The following is a 12,297-nucleotide window of genomic DNA, read 5'->3' as shown; positions in this document are numbered from 1 at the left end:
CTTGGGGGAAAATACTCGAGATTAGACAAATATTCTGTTTTCCCTCAAACATGTCCCCAGTGACTGACCGCAGCACTCAGGGCTGCAGCTTGCCTATTACAAATATGACTGCGGAATTTGCCTGATGGTGATTTCTGTTGCCCCTTTTCCTACATTATTGACTGGAATTTTCTTTTTTCTCTTTCTCCCCGTCTCCCCTTTCTCCCCCCCCTTTTTTTTTTTTTTTGACACAGTTTGACTCTGTCACCCAGGATGAAGTGTAATGGCATGATCTTGGCTCACTGCAACCTCCGCCTCCCGGGTTCAAATGATTCTCATGCCTCAGGCTCCCAAGTAGCTGAGATTACAGTCGCGCACCACCAGGCCCAGCTAATTTTTTTTTTGTATTATTAGTAGAGACTAATATTAGTATTATTAGTTTCACCATGTTGGCCAGGATGGTGTCAAACTCCTGACCTCAAGTGATCCACCCACCTCGGCCTCTGAAAGTGCTGGGATTACAGGCGTGAGCCATCATGCCCAGCGTATTGACTGACGTTTTCTGTAAGGAAGAGCTGTCTCTTCTCCATCATTAATTAATTCAATTATTTATGTCATTATGGACTCCCGGATATTGATGTTATTCAGTGGGTTATAAATCAAAACGATCATTATTTATATTGTTGTTCTAATGACACCAGGCTTGGCCTCTTAAAAGTTTTAAATTATACAAGTAAAATATATCCTCATTCTAAAATTTTCAAACACAAAGCAAAACCTCTTTCTGTCCTTAATCTTCAATCTTACTTTTCTCTACCTACAGGTCACTGCTCCCCGGGGTAGGCAAGTCTCCTGCGCTGGCTTGTGCTGTCCTACTTCTTATTTTGTAAACATAAATGGGATTACAGTGTATTTTCTGCAACTTGTGTAGTTTTCACTCTGTCCTATGGCTTAGAGCAGTGCTATTCTAGGTGCGGGCCACAGACCTTTTCTCCTAGTAAAGGGGGCCTTTATTTCCATGTCCATACTGCCGCCTGTCCCCTGTAGACCCAGGATGCAGCTCAGAGGGGACAAGGGCAGCCGTGGCAGGGGACTGGGCCCGCTGAGATGCTCGTCCTCCTAGTGCCAAGGCCCAGGCAGCCTAGGGTCTGTCTGCTAGACCAGGGCCTGGGGAAAGGTGAGGAAAAGCTGGGGAAAGCTGGGCAGGATAGACTGGAACAGCAGCCACGACTCCACGCCCCTGGAGGGCATCTTTTAGAAATATCATCTAAAAAAATTTCATCTTTTAGATGAAATAATGTGGCATCAGAAATTGGCCTCAAATTAATTTCGATTGTCTCCTGATTTTCACTCTTGCATCTCTCCTGTGCTTCCATGCAGGGTGGGACTCCTGAGGGGAAGGATTGGGCACTTCTTATTTTAATAGGTAGTGTCCTTTAGGAAGGTTCTACCAATTTATATGTATTTCCAAATCGGAAGAGCAGTCACCCCTTCTAAAGCCTCACACAGGAATATTAGTATCTTTTTTTTTTTTTTTTTTGAGACGGAGTCTTGCTCTGTCGCCAGGTTGGAGTGCAGTGGCGCAATCTCAGCTCACTGCAACCTCCGCCTCCTGGGTTCAAGTGATTCTCCTGCCTCAGCCTCCTGAGTAGCTGGGACTACATGCACCCACCACCGCGCCTGGCTAATTTTTTATATTTTTAGTAGAGACGGAGTTTCACCACCATATTGGCCAGGATGGTCCCGATCTCCTGACCTCGTGACCCACCCACCTTGGCCTCCCAAAGTGATTAGTAATCTTTTACGTTTGCCAACTGGATGAGTAAAAAAGATACCTTTTCTTTTTTTTTTTTTTTTTTGAGACGGAGTCTCACTCTCTTGCCCAGACTAGAGTGCAGTGGTACGATCCTGGCTCACTGCAACCTTCGCCCTCCGAGTTCAAGCGATTCTCCTGCCTCAGCCTCCCGAGTAGCTGGCATCATAGGCGCCTGCCACCGCGCCCAGCTAATTTTTTGTATTTTTTAGTAGAGATGGGGTTTCACCATCTTGGCCAGGCTGGTCTTGAACTCCTGACCTTGTGATCCACCTACCTCGGCCTCCCAAAGTGCTGGGATTACAGTGTGAGCCACTGCGCCTGGCTGATACCTTGCTTTTCTTTGCAATTCTCTAATTCCCAAACGGAGCATCTTTTGTTGCCCTTGTGTATGAATTCCCTCCTCAGAGAACTGCAGCCTAACACGGTGCTTGTGGGCACAGACTCTGCAGCCTTTTGGCCTGGGTTTGGGCCCTGACTCCCCCTACCTTCTAGCTGTGTGACCTTGGGCAAGTCACTTGACTTTGCTTCCCTTTCTTCACCTATACAATGGGGTAATGACAGTACCTATACCCTAAGCTTGCTATGACAATGAAAGAGCTAACATTTGTTAGGTGTTTAAAATAACACCCGCCATATCGTAAGAGCCATGGTAGCATTTTTATCTTGTTTTTTAGAAATGGGGTCTCATTCTCTTCCCCCAAGCTGCAGTGGCGTGATCATGGCTCACTGCAGCCTCAAGCTCCTGGGCTCAGGATATCCTCCTGCTTCAGCCTCCCAAGTAGTTGGGACTAAAGGTATGTGCCACCTCGCCCAGCTAATTTTTAAAAATTACTATTTTTGTAGGGACAGGGTCTCTCACTTTGTTGCCCAGGCTGGTTTCGAACTCCTGGCTTTAAGCAATCCTCCTGCCTCAACCTCCCAAAGTATTGGGATTACAGGCATGAGCCACAGCACCTGGCCCATTTGTTACATAAAAGATTAATGGCCCTGTCATGGACTTTCACGTTTTTCTTCCATTTTTTTTTCTGACTTAAAGGAGCTCTTTCTTGTGTTTGGATACTAACTCTTTAATGACAAAATACATTGCAAATATCTTCTCCCAGTCTGGGTCTTGCCTTGTAACTTTTAACCTTTTTTCAGTTACACCAATTTTATCTTGTTTTGAGATGGGGTCTCGCTATATTGCCCAGGCTGGACTCAAATTCCTGGGCTCAAGGTATCCTTCTGCCTCAGCAACCTGAGTAGCTGGGATTAAAGATACGTACCACCACACCAGCTTCAGCTTTTAATTTAAATATGGTGTGTTTCAATCTGTTTTTTTTGAGACAGAGTCTTGCTCTGTCACCCAGGCTGGAGTGCAGTGGCACAATCTCGGCTCACTGCAAGCTCCGCCTCCCAGGTTCACGCCATTCTCCCGCCTCAGCCTCCCGAGTAGCTAGGACTAGAGGCGCCCGCTACCTCGCCCGGCTAATATTTTTGTATTTTTAGTAGAGATGGGGTTTCACCATGTTAGCCAGGATGGTCTCGATCTCCTGACCTCGTGATCCACCAGCCTCAGCCTCCCAAAGTGCTGGGATTACAGGCGTGAGCCACTGCACCCGGCCTTTTTTTTTTTTTTTTTTTTTTTTAAATAATTTTTGCTTGTGGTCCTTGTTTAAAAAAATTCTACCAGGTTTTTTTTTATTTTTGAGATGGAATCTTGCTCTGTTGCCCAGGCTGCAATGGTGTGATCTCGGCTCACTGCAACCTCCACCTTCCAGGTTCAAGCAATTCTCCTGCCTCAGCCTCTCAAGTAGCTAGGACTATAGGTGTGCACCACTATGCCTGGCTAATTTTTTGTTTTAGTAGAGATGGGGTTTCACCATGCAGGCCAGGCTGGTCTCGAACTCCTGACCTCGTGATCCGCCCACCTCGGCCTCCCAAAGTGCTGGGATTACAGGCGTGAGCCACCGTGTCCGGCCCCTAATTTTTGTATTTTTAGTAGAGATGGGGTTTCACCATGTTGGCAAGGCTGGTCTCGAACTCTTGACCTCAAAGGATCCGCCTGCCTCAGCCTCCCAAAGTGCTGGGATTACAGGCATGAGTCACCGTGCCCAGCCATAAACATGTATTAAAACAACCACTGAAGCACCCGTTAGTGTTTGTCATGTGCTAAGTGATTTACATGCAAAAATTTTGTCTGAAACACACAACCATAGTATAGGTTAGGTATTACCATTGTTACCCTACTTAATGAATAAGAAATCTGAGGCTTAGAAAGGGCAGGCAGCTGTCTGAGGGGAACAGATATAAAGTCAGCAGGACTCATAGGCAGGTTGTTCAGACCCCAGAATCTCTGCTGCCATTCCTGAGACAATCAGGACACGTCCTGGAGAGGACCAGGCTGGACACGCTAAGTGCCCTAAGAACTCAGAACCAGGGAAAGGGCACAGTGCTGTGGATGGCCCCAAGTGGCAGGCCAAGGCGGAGTCAGAGTAAGTGAAGAGGCACAGATGAGGGGCTGCCTGACTGGAAGTCCTGTGGTTAGAGGAGGAGGGAGAAGATCCAGAGGGTGGGGCAGGGGTGCAAATGTGCACACACACAAAGGTTCTTGCCCGGAGGTGTGCCATGAGGAATGTGGTGCTGTCCCAGATCAGCACAAGTAAACAAGGAAGGCCAGGCAGGAGGTCCTATCTCCAGCCAGGTGGAACCGGGTGGGAACAGAGGGAGCAGAGAGAGAAGAGCGAGCAGGAGAGGCTGTGATGAACCTGTCCCTCACCAGCAAAGTCATCTCTGTCTTGTGGCTGGCGGGGACTTTCTCCTGGGCACCTTGGTAAAAGACTAGTGATTAGTTAGTTACAAGCTAAGCTGGGCTGAGAGTGGATGTCAAGGCCCCAAATTAGCTGTTACCTTCTCTGGGAACTAGTACAAAGTGAGCTTTTCATCTGCTGAAATGCTGTTTATGAGGCAGTAAAATTCAGAGCCAAGAAGCATGAATGTATCCTGGTTAGGATAATACTCTCCTGGGCAAGCAGCTGTGTGAAAAAATGCTCAGGAAAACCATCTAAAAAGGTAGACAGGCTGCATTGGCCGGGAATCGAACCCGGGCCTCCCGCGTGGCAGGCGAGAATTCTACCACTGAACCACCAATGCTCCAGCTGGCAGAGATGTTTTTAGTTGAGGCCACGACCCACAGGATGGAGTGGTTCCTTTCCAGCGGGCTCGACTTCTTACCACATAAGCAGAAAGGTGGCAGGGGCTGTGGGTTCTAATTTAAAGGAATAGGCACTGCCTTTTTTTTTTTTTTTTTAATTCAGATATAATTCATATAAGATTTCACATAAAAAATTCACCATTTTCCAGTGTTCAACTAGGTATAGCACATTTATGAAGCTGTGTACCCATCACCTCTATTTAATTCTAGAACATCTCCATCACCCCAAAAAGAAACCAGGCATCTGTGAGTAGCCAGTCCCAATTCTCCTTTTCTTCAAACCCAGGCAACTGTTACTCTATCTTCTGACTATGGCTTAAGAGGCACTGTGAACTTCAAACAGAGCAGAAGGTGAAGCTGTGTAAGTTCTATGATCTTAACTATGTCTATACTAAAAACTGGAAAAAATAAGTCAAAATTTGAATACTCATTGCCTGTTGGGGATAGTCTTGTTTCTTTGCATTTTTCTCTCCTTTCCAAATTTTCTAAAATGAGAATTAGAAAACAAAAATCAAACACTCATATTTCAGTGAGAGGTCATAAAATATGTATCCCCGAGTCTTCCAGTTTCTCCCAGTAAAAAAGCTCCTCCCTTTGAAGGCCCGCACTAGCTTCTCTCTCCAAGTTAACTTACTTCTCCAAGTTTTCTTTTTCCAGGAGCTGCCAAAAAGCTTGCAGCTGCTGCATTGGCCGGGAATCGAACCCGGGCCTCCCGCGTGGCAGGCGAGAATTCTACCACTGAACCACCAATGCTCCAGCTGAGTGCTGTTCTGCCTCCAGCTGTTTTGTTGCTCTGGCTCACAGCTGTGCTGGCACAGCTGTAACCTGACACCTGAGATGGGTCCAGCATGGATGGCTGCTGGATTTTACCAGCCAAACCCACGGGAGGAGGTGGGGCATGCATGCCTGACATTCTGCTCAGCTGTACAAAAGAAAAGTACATGAATGGCAATGGGAGAATTCTCAGCAATTCTTTTGGCTCCTGTGGGCAGGTTCCAAACCTTACTCTGTTATCCTTAAAGATCTGAGTAGGTTATACCTCAGTTTATTCTCTGGCTGCTTCGGCAAAGGAGGACATCACCCCAAAGCTGATCAGTGACCTCTTGGTGAGGACAGAGACCCAAGAAATATGAAAGCATCAGGGTTCCAGATAACATTTGGAGTCAAATTCCAGATGCCAGTCGGCATAAATGTGTTTTTGTTTTGTTTTGAGACAGGGTGTTTCTCTGTTACCTGGGTTGGAATACAGCGGTGTGATCATAGCTCACTGCAACCTCTGCCTCCTGGGCTCCTGGGCTCAAGTGATCCTCCCACTTCAGCCTCCTGAGGAGCTGGGACTATAGGCACGCACCACCACACCCGGCTAATTTATTAATATTTTTTTTTTAGAGATGGGGTTTTGCCATGTTGCCCAGGCTGGTCTCAGACTCCTGAGTTCATGCAGATTGCCTCAGACTCCCAAAGTACTGGGATTACCCAGCCTAGTCATAAATGCGGTTTCTTATAATGTGGTTTTCTTTACCTTACAGGTAAACAAGAAAATTATGTTAGAGGAGTCTGAAAGGAGAGCAGAGCAACTTCACTTTTTAAAGGCACTTATTTGGGCAATAGAATTTTCAAGTACAGAATCAATCGAAGCTAGAGCTTTCTTAACCCTCCCACCCTGAGAATGACCCGCATGGTAAAGGCAGCCAGGCTTCTGGGTGGCTGGATGTCTACGGCCAAGAATCAAGTGCTGAATCCTGGTACTCCTCCCATGCTTCAGACCTTCCTGCCCTGAAAACTATTTCCTATAGCTGAACCCAGGAAAAAGATGAAGGAAAGCCTTCATGGTCTTTGAGGCAGTAAGGGTTAAGATCATGGCTGCTGGAGACAGCCTGCCTGGGTTCCAATCCGGTTCCAGCCTTCACTAGCTGCGAGTGTGTGGCCATGCTGCTCAGCTTCCCCGTGTCCTGTCTGCAGAATGGGGGATAACCACCGCTGCCACTGCGCTGGGTTGCTGCTACAATTATGTGAGTGACATATTATATATGTCCTGGCTGCTTAAGTGAGGCTCCAAGGCAAGTCCCATGACTTCTGGCTTCCCGGGCCCCCAACAGGAGGTGAGGGGTAGGGGTGCAGTCTACTCACCACTGGCTGTGCCCTCCTGCTTTGGCAGGGCATCGTCAGGGGCGGGCTCTGCCTGCCTCTGCCCGGGTCTCAGCTCATCCGGCTCGTCGTCCTCGGGGGTGACCAGCTTCATCAGGCTCTGGTTGCACACGTTGGCCACCTCTTTGATGCCTGAGTCCACTGATGTAAGGAGCATCATCTGGTTTGGATGCCTATCCCTCCAAATCTCTTGCTGAAATGCGATTCCCAGTGTTGGAAGGGGGGCCTGGTGGGAGTGGTTTGGGTCACGGGGGTGGATCCCTCACGAATGGCTTGGTGCCCTCCCCATGGTACTGAGTGAGTTGGGTGAGTTCTCCCTCTATTATTATTTGTGTGGGGGCTGGTTCTTTCAAAGAGCCTCCCACCCCTCTTGCTCCCGCTCTTGCCATGTGACCTGCTGGCTTCCCCTCCGCCTCTGCCATGACTAAAAGCTTCCTGAGGCCTCACCAGAAGCCAAGCAGATGCTGGCACCATGCCTCCTGTACAGTCTGCAGAACCAGGAGCTGAAGGAACCCCTTTTCTTTATAAATTACCCAGCCTCACGTATTCCTTTATAGCAACACAAAATGGGTTAATATAGAGTGGTCCCAGCCAGAGGCGGCTTCTCTGAACCTGGTATTCCTAGTCTGGAGCTCAGTCGTCTCAGGGCTACGTTGGGCAGACAGGCTGTCCGAACTGAGTCCCTGCTCTCCTTGCCATACTGGTGCCCCTGTGAAATGTGCCTATTTCTTCTCTTAGGACCCCTTCCTAAACCCTCCCACCAACGAGATTTCCCCAGCCCAAGGTCGGGCAGTGTGGGCTCAGAGGGTTGGAACTTTGGGGCCCGGGAAAGCTGCTCCAGATCTGCAAGTAACCAGGCAAGGTTCAACCCCAGGTCCCCGGCTTTCTCAATCCATGTTTGGCTCCACCTCTTTTTCCTAAGCTGCTAGGGACTATGGAAGTGTGATGGATCCTAAGAGAGCCCCCAGCCCCCAGTGCAGGGTCCCTCAACTTCATAATCCCTTTGGGGCTTCTCTCAATTCTTCTCTCCCAGAGCAAAGGATACTTTTCTTGCGGTCATCGTAGGCCAGGCAGGGCAAGACAGCAGTCAGGATCCCAGAGGAGTAGGGCAGCATGACGCGGCCCGCCAACTGGATGAACTCCCGCATCCAGCACATGGCTGTCAGCTGGATGAGGTCATCTGGAAGAGGAATCAGGGGGTTCAGAGGGGCCAGCACGCGCAACCCGAGTGCTCCCTCTCACTGACCATACACATGGGATGGGGCTGGCGGCCTGTGGAACCCGAGCGCTTAACGGCTTCCAGCCTCACCAATACTCTATTACCTATGTGCTTTGCCTTCCGAAGGTGGAGACACAGGCTGGGACAGAGCTACAATCCTGTGCTAGACTGTAAGGGCAGCTGCATCCCTGACCCTCTGCACTGGGACTCTGCTCCTCCTCTCATCAAGAAGTGGAATTAACTTCTCCAGCCCTTGAATCTGGGTTGGCCTTGCTTCTTTGGCCAATGGGATGTGGTGGAAGTGATGATGTGGCTGGTTCAAGCCTAGGCCTCAACAGGCCTTGCTCACTTCTACTGTCTTGGAGTCCCACTGATACCATATGAGCATGCCCAGGCTAGCCTGCTGGACGATGAGACACGTGCTGTCCCCATGGTCCCAGCATACCATGAGCCAGACAACTGCCAGACATGAGCGAGGCCACTGTGGCCCATTCACTCCAGCAACCCTACAGTTAAAGCAGGTACTTGACTGAGCCCAGCCAAGCCTGGCCCAAGTGAGTGGAACCACTCAGGTGACCCACAGACTCATGGTAAGTGACTGTTGTTTTAGGGAATGATGTTTTGCGGTGGTTTGACACTCAGCAGAAGTGAACAGATACATAATCCCAAGCTCCATGCATTTCAAGTCTCAGGGCTAAGGCCAAGTTCGCCAGCAAGGAAACCTCCAGATCTTATTTCACAGAGGCCACACACACCAGGTGAAAGGACCTCTGTGCCTCTGCGGTGACAGAACCCAGACCTCCCTCTGAGAGGCCTGGCGCTCCACCTCTCCCAGGGCCTGGTGTCGCACTGGCTAACACTCTTTCCAGGAATCTCTCCTACCCCTTCACTGAAGCTGAGATGGTGAAAGGTGCTTCTGCGGAGGTGGCAGTGGCAGTGGCAGTGGCAGCCGTGGCTGTGGGCCCTCCCCCCACACTCACCCGTGGTCTGGCAGTGGATCACCAGGATGTTGGCCATCTCAGCAAACTTCACACTGGAGGGGTTCTTCTTAATTTCTTTTAAGAATTCTCCAAGAACAACCTCACACCTATAAACAAGAACAGGAAAGTGGAAACAGCGAGAGTCAGCCAGGGCTGGAGAAGCCTCAACCAGCCCCATTTCCGTGCTGGGTCAGCCACCCAGAGGGCGGCTTGGCTTCTGGACCTGTCACATGATCATTTTCAGATGCTGGGGATTGATGGGCTCTTGACTCCTCAAAGCGAGAAGCACAAGAGCCAGGAAAAAGTGCTAACTTCCTGCCCTCCTGTGCTGTCTGTCTGTGGGCATGAAGCACACGGGCACAGCCAGGGGTGGCAGCAGGTAGCAGCTTCCCGCCCCTTACTCCACTCACATTTTGCGAATCTCTTTGCCATTGTCGCCCAGGATCTGGAAGAGTCCATCCAGGATCTCCGGCAGGTAATCCAGCAGGTTAATGTCTGGCACCGACTCCAGAACCAGGATCTGACCAGGGGAAGGAAACAGGAGGGGAAGTCACACTAGCTCCAGAACCCTGTCTCCCGCTCACCAAAGCCTCTGGGACTGGGCCGTGGGAAGGGGACCCTGCTGAGACCGCACTGCCCTGCAGTGCAGGCGTCCCATGGGGGAGGAGGGTGCTGGCAGGGACAGCCAGCATTTTTTGTTAAATGTGCAGGGGAATGGTAATTTGACTCTAAGGAAATTCGGATGCCCAGGGGAGAAGGGGATGGATGGGGAAGGACAGACAAGGCTAGAAAAAGTGAGATTGCTGAAAGTAGTACTGCTGGCTTTAAAGAGAAACCCGGGTGTTTTCTGGCACAAGGAAAGAACTGAACCCCCTTCAGGGACAACAAGAACTGGACCCCTTTAGGGCCAACATGGTGGGTTTCGGGGGCAAAGCTGAATGAGGCGTTTTTGAATTATCAGGTGTTAATGGCTATTCGAGGGAGAGCATGGAGGGTTCCTACAGCCAAAGGACCTGACAAGAGTGTGCTAGGGAGCAGATTTTCCAAACTGGAGGCTGGAGAAATGGTGTCCAGTCAGGCCTTACCCAGGAGATGATGAACTGCCGGGCATACTGGTTGTTGGAGTAAATCCTCTCTCGCAACAAGGGGATGAAGCTCACCAGGTCAAACTTGTTGCTCTCAGTCACGATGTCCTGTGGATCGGAGGAAAGTGAGCTGCCGAGAGCCTGAGACCAGGGTTGCCTGACCTCGCTGAATCACTGGCCCAGGGCTGGCTCCAGCGCTCAGGCGGCCACCGAGGAAAACGGCAGATTCCGAGCTAGGCCTAAGAGGTCTCTGGACTATTCATCCTGTCCCAGTCCACGGGACACGCAAAATGGGTAGATTAAAAGCAGGAATCAGAGTAGAGAGAACCAATTGAATGGCAAGACCCTACTCTCTGTGGTCTGGATGGAATGCCCAGGCCCCTGTGTCAGAGCCAGGGTGGTGTGGAAAGTGACAGGCAAGCTTCTTTGCTTTAGGTGGCGGCAACAAAAGGGGACATTTCAGGTGATGGCACAGTTCTGTATTTGATAGTGGTGATCGAGCTCTATATTCTTGTCATAGAACTGCACACCAGGGAGTACATGTAAATTTAAAATATATTTTAAATTCAAGAAGAACATTCCCAATGACAGAATTTCTAAGCTGTACAGACAGATGGGAGAAATAGATTATAGAAATAAAAGTGGGGATGAAGTACAAATACCTTTAAAAGGCGGTCTAGGAGCTCAGATCCGCTTTTCACATTGGGGTCTGGGTCGGCCGCCAGCTGCAAGAGGCACAGAGAGGGGAGGGACACAGAGGCGAGGGTCACGGTCGGATGCAACACCAGGGATTTCCTGCAAACCCGCAGCCGGGGCCTTGGTGCAGCCCGGAACATCCAGCAGGCCCCCCTCTCAGCGAACACATTTGAGAAGGGCTGGGAAAGTGGGAGTGGGGACAGTGGAGTCGGCCGATGAGCAGATTTAGGAAACACCCTTCTGTTCAGGGACTTCTCCTATGACCCGCTGGGGTTCCCGTTCCCTGTCGTGACTGGGTCACGGGGCCGCTTCCCGTCAGCCTTCCCCAGGGGTTTCCAATCTTCAAGCGCTGGGTCCTCGTTCCACTCCTGGAGGAGGGGACAGGGTAGCTGCGAGGCTGATACTCTAGAAACTTCCATGGCATTCTGTAGGGGCAGCAGCATTGCAGGGCTGCTCTGCGCCTGGGAGGAGAACTCCACCAGGCTGCGAGAGGAATGGAGGAGAGCATGAGCTTTTTCTGGGGCACTTATGAGCTAGACTAAGCGTGGCCCTCCCTACAGGGGAAGTATGGTCTGGGTGACGGCTTCAGCATCATCTCCTTCTACCAGGGAGGCGAGTGTTTCACAGACTATCAGTTTCTCCCCTCTACTGTGTGACAGACTGATACTTACATCAAATGCCATCAAAATGAATTAAAAGAGAAATGAAAAAAGGTATAAACGCAAATCCATTAAAAATGATTAGATTCAATAGACAATAAGTGTCCCTTGCAGCCACATGCTTGTTTCCTCTGCCTGCATCTGGGAAAAGGGGTCCAGTGTTCCAGAAGGTCAAGCGAAGTGGGTGAACCAAGCGCAGCCCAGCGAGGAGGAGGAGGAGGAGGGCGGTTACCTTGCTCAGCCCGTCAAAGAGAACGTTGAAGTGAGGCAGCACAGCGCCCCGGGCCACCTTGACGATGTTGTAGAGGGCCTCGCAGGCATAGTAGCGCAGTCTGCTGTCTGCATCATTGAAGCAGGTCAGCACTGGCTCGATCAGCTCCTTCAGGTAGAGTCCTGAGTCCTGCGAGGGGGCAGGAGGAATAGAAGACAGATCAGAATGGGTCGGAGCCCAGGCCCTGCAGGCTGCAGTGCCAGCTGACATCCCACCTCCCTTGGAGGTGCTCAGGCCTTTGTGCCAGAGCT

At 50.3% G+C, this 12,297-nt stretch overlaps 1 protein-coding gene and 2 non-coding genes across 4 annotated transcripts in view; all 3 read right to left on the bottom strand.

Annotated features, from left to right (window-relative positions):
* Nucleotides 1–12,297, bottom strand: part of LOC105491296 (VAC14 component of PIKFYVE complex) — a 115,322-nt gene that overhangs the window by 87,197 nt on the left and 15,828 nt on the right. For both annotated transcript variants that reach the window (XM_071084901.1, XM_071084902.1), the window contains exons 3-9: nt 12,008–12,175; nt 11,083–11,145; nt 10,421–10,528; nt 9,746–9,855; nt 9,336–9,442; nt 8,182–8,316; nt 7,119–7,268 (exon numbers count right to left, since the gene is read on the bottom strand). In XM_071084901.1, the coding sequence (XP_070941002.1) occupies nt 7,119–7,268; nt 8,182–8,316; nt 9,336–9,442; nt 9,746–9,855; nt 10,421–10,528; nt 11,083–11,145; nt 12,008–12,175 (841 nt within the window). The remainder of the gene's footprint in view (nt 1–7,118; nt 7,269–8,181; nt 8,317–9,335; nt 9,443–9,745; nt 9,856–10,420; nt 10,529–11,082; nt 11,146–12,007; nt 12,176–12,297) is intronic.
* TRNAG-GCC (transfer RNA glycine (anticodon GCC)) lies at nt 4,857–4,927 on the bottom strand. The gene has a single exon. It is a non-coding gene; the product is annotated as a tRNA-Gly (tRNA).
* TRNAG-GCC (transfer RNA glycine (anticodon GCC)) lies at nt 5,671–5,741 on the bottom strand. The gene has a single exon. It is a non-coding gene; the product is annotated as a tRNA-Gly (tRNA).

The sequence above is a fragment of the Macaca nemestrina genome, chromosome 18 (genome assembly GCF_043159975.1).
Source record: "Macaca nemestrina isolate mMacNem1 chromosome 18, mMacNem.hap1, whole genome shotgun sequence".
Taxonomy (NCBI): Eukaryota; Metazoa; Chordata; class Mammalia; order Primates; family Cercopithecidae; genus Macaca; species Macaca nemestrina.
This window is presented reverse-complemented; position numbering and strand designations above follow the sequence as displayed.